Genomic DNA, 1,481 nt, shown 5'->3' with positions numbered 1-1,481 from the left:
ATGAAGTAATTCTTTATGATCTGATTGACTACACATCTGATACATTCTGTCATTGATGAAGATTTCATTCAAGAACTGTTTCGGATCATCAAATGCGCGCTTGTAATAATAGTTTGTAATCTTTTTGTAAATAGCCCCAGTTCCAAATTGACGGCGATATCGGTCCTTCGCGATTTCAATCATCTTCTCTTTCAATATGAATGACGGCTTCTTCTTTGATTTCTTATCCGGTATTTTGGCTGTCTCACCCTCTGTCGGTTCAGTCTCGGTCTCAGTTTCAGTCTCAGACTCAGTCTCGGACTTGGATTCGTACTTGAGTTTCCAAGCCTGATAAGCCTTATGACAAGTCCCCCCAGCGATTGCTTTGAGTTTGCGGATATCAACTTGAATTGGATACCTAATATTTGGGCCATCATTGTCGTAACTAATCATCGATGTCTGTTCGCAAAACCACTCGCCATGATGAAATCGTAAAATTGCTGCGTATGTACGACGCATGATTGCAGGATCCTTGCCCGGCATTTGATAGAACATACGAGCTAGATTCCAAAGATTTTGTTTATCGTCAAGCCAACGCTTTGGGAGTAAGCAGCATAGGTCGTACAAATATTTATCATAATCTCCACTCAATAGAATTAAATCGATCAGACTATCAAACTCAACTTTATGGACTGCTTCATCGAATAATATGAATTCATTTTCTGATCCAAACACTAATCGCAGAATGTGCTTTGGTGTTTGGATCTCACCATTAGCTTTCATCGCTTGTCGTTCGATTTCCGAGCATTCGAAAAACGGATAAAACACAACCGTCTTTCCAGCATTCATTAAGTCAATATGCTCCCCTGCTTTAAAGTACTTGAAATTCAAACCATCGCGGGCAACAACCTCAAAAACAGCCTTGTGCATCCATACATCATCGACAGCTCTCATAGCATGTTTGTCCGTTTTATATTCGTATAATGGCGATTCATATCGACACCCAGTAGAAATATTTTCTACTGATTCAGTCTTTGAATCGCTTAGTATAACAATGTCAGTCTGATTCGACTTTGTAGAGGTTGTATCGGGAGACATAGGTGGTACTATATTTTTCGAGACAATTTCCTTATCAATGTTGATAAATTCAACTGACTCATTTTTATCAATATTTTTTTCAGTGATGGTTACATCTGCAGAGGTCTCAATCGGCTTCTGGTTGATATGCTGAGAGCACCAATCCGCCTTACGGGAGCACTGCTTTCCGCTTTTCGTAATTCCGTTGCACATATTAGTGTAGTATCTATGGTATATACATAGATATAGCAAGTGTTAAATATGATCGGTTTTATGATTTTCATATTTAAGAATTGGTCATAGATATATACGTACATACCCATGGGTGGATACTATAACTTTATTCAGAGCGTATCGGGTCATTCAGGAGGAATGTTTAAGGTTGATCGAGATACTACAGCTGAAACAGCAGAAACTACGAATCC

At 39.0% G+C, this 1,481-nt stretch overlaps 1 protein-coding gene across 1 annotated transcript; it reads right to left on the bottom strand.

Moving 5' to 3' along the window:
- Positions 1 to 191: 191 nt before the first annotated feature.
- On the bottom strand, positions 192 to 416 carry PPTG_24396 (hypothetical protein; the record flags this gene model as incomplete). The annotated part of the gene is made up of 1 exon (XM_008916891.1): positions 192 to 416. The coding sequence occupies one exon, from the start codon at positions 414 to 416 to the stop codon at positions 192 to 194; it is 225 nt and encodes a 74-aa protein (XP_008915139.1).
- Positions 417 to 1,481: the final 1,065 nt, after the last annotated feature.

This window comes from Phytophthora parasitica (genome assembly GCF_000247585.1).
Source record: "Phytophthora parasitica INRA-310 unplaced genomic scaffold supercont2.90, whole genome shotgun sequence".
Classification (NCBI taxonomy): Eukaryota; Oomycota; class Peronosporomycetes; order Peronosporales; family Peronosporaceae; genus Phytophthora; species Phytophthora nicotianae.
Note: the sequence above shows the minus strand (reverse complement) of the source record. Positions and strands in the feature narration are given on the sequence as shown.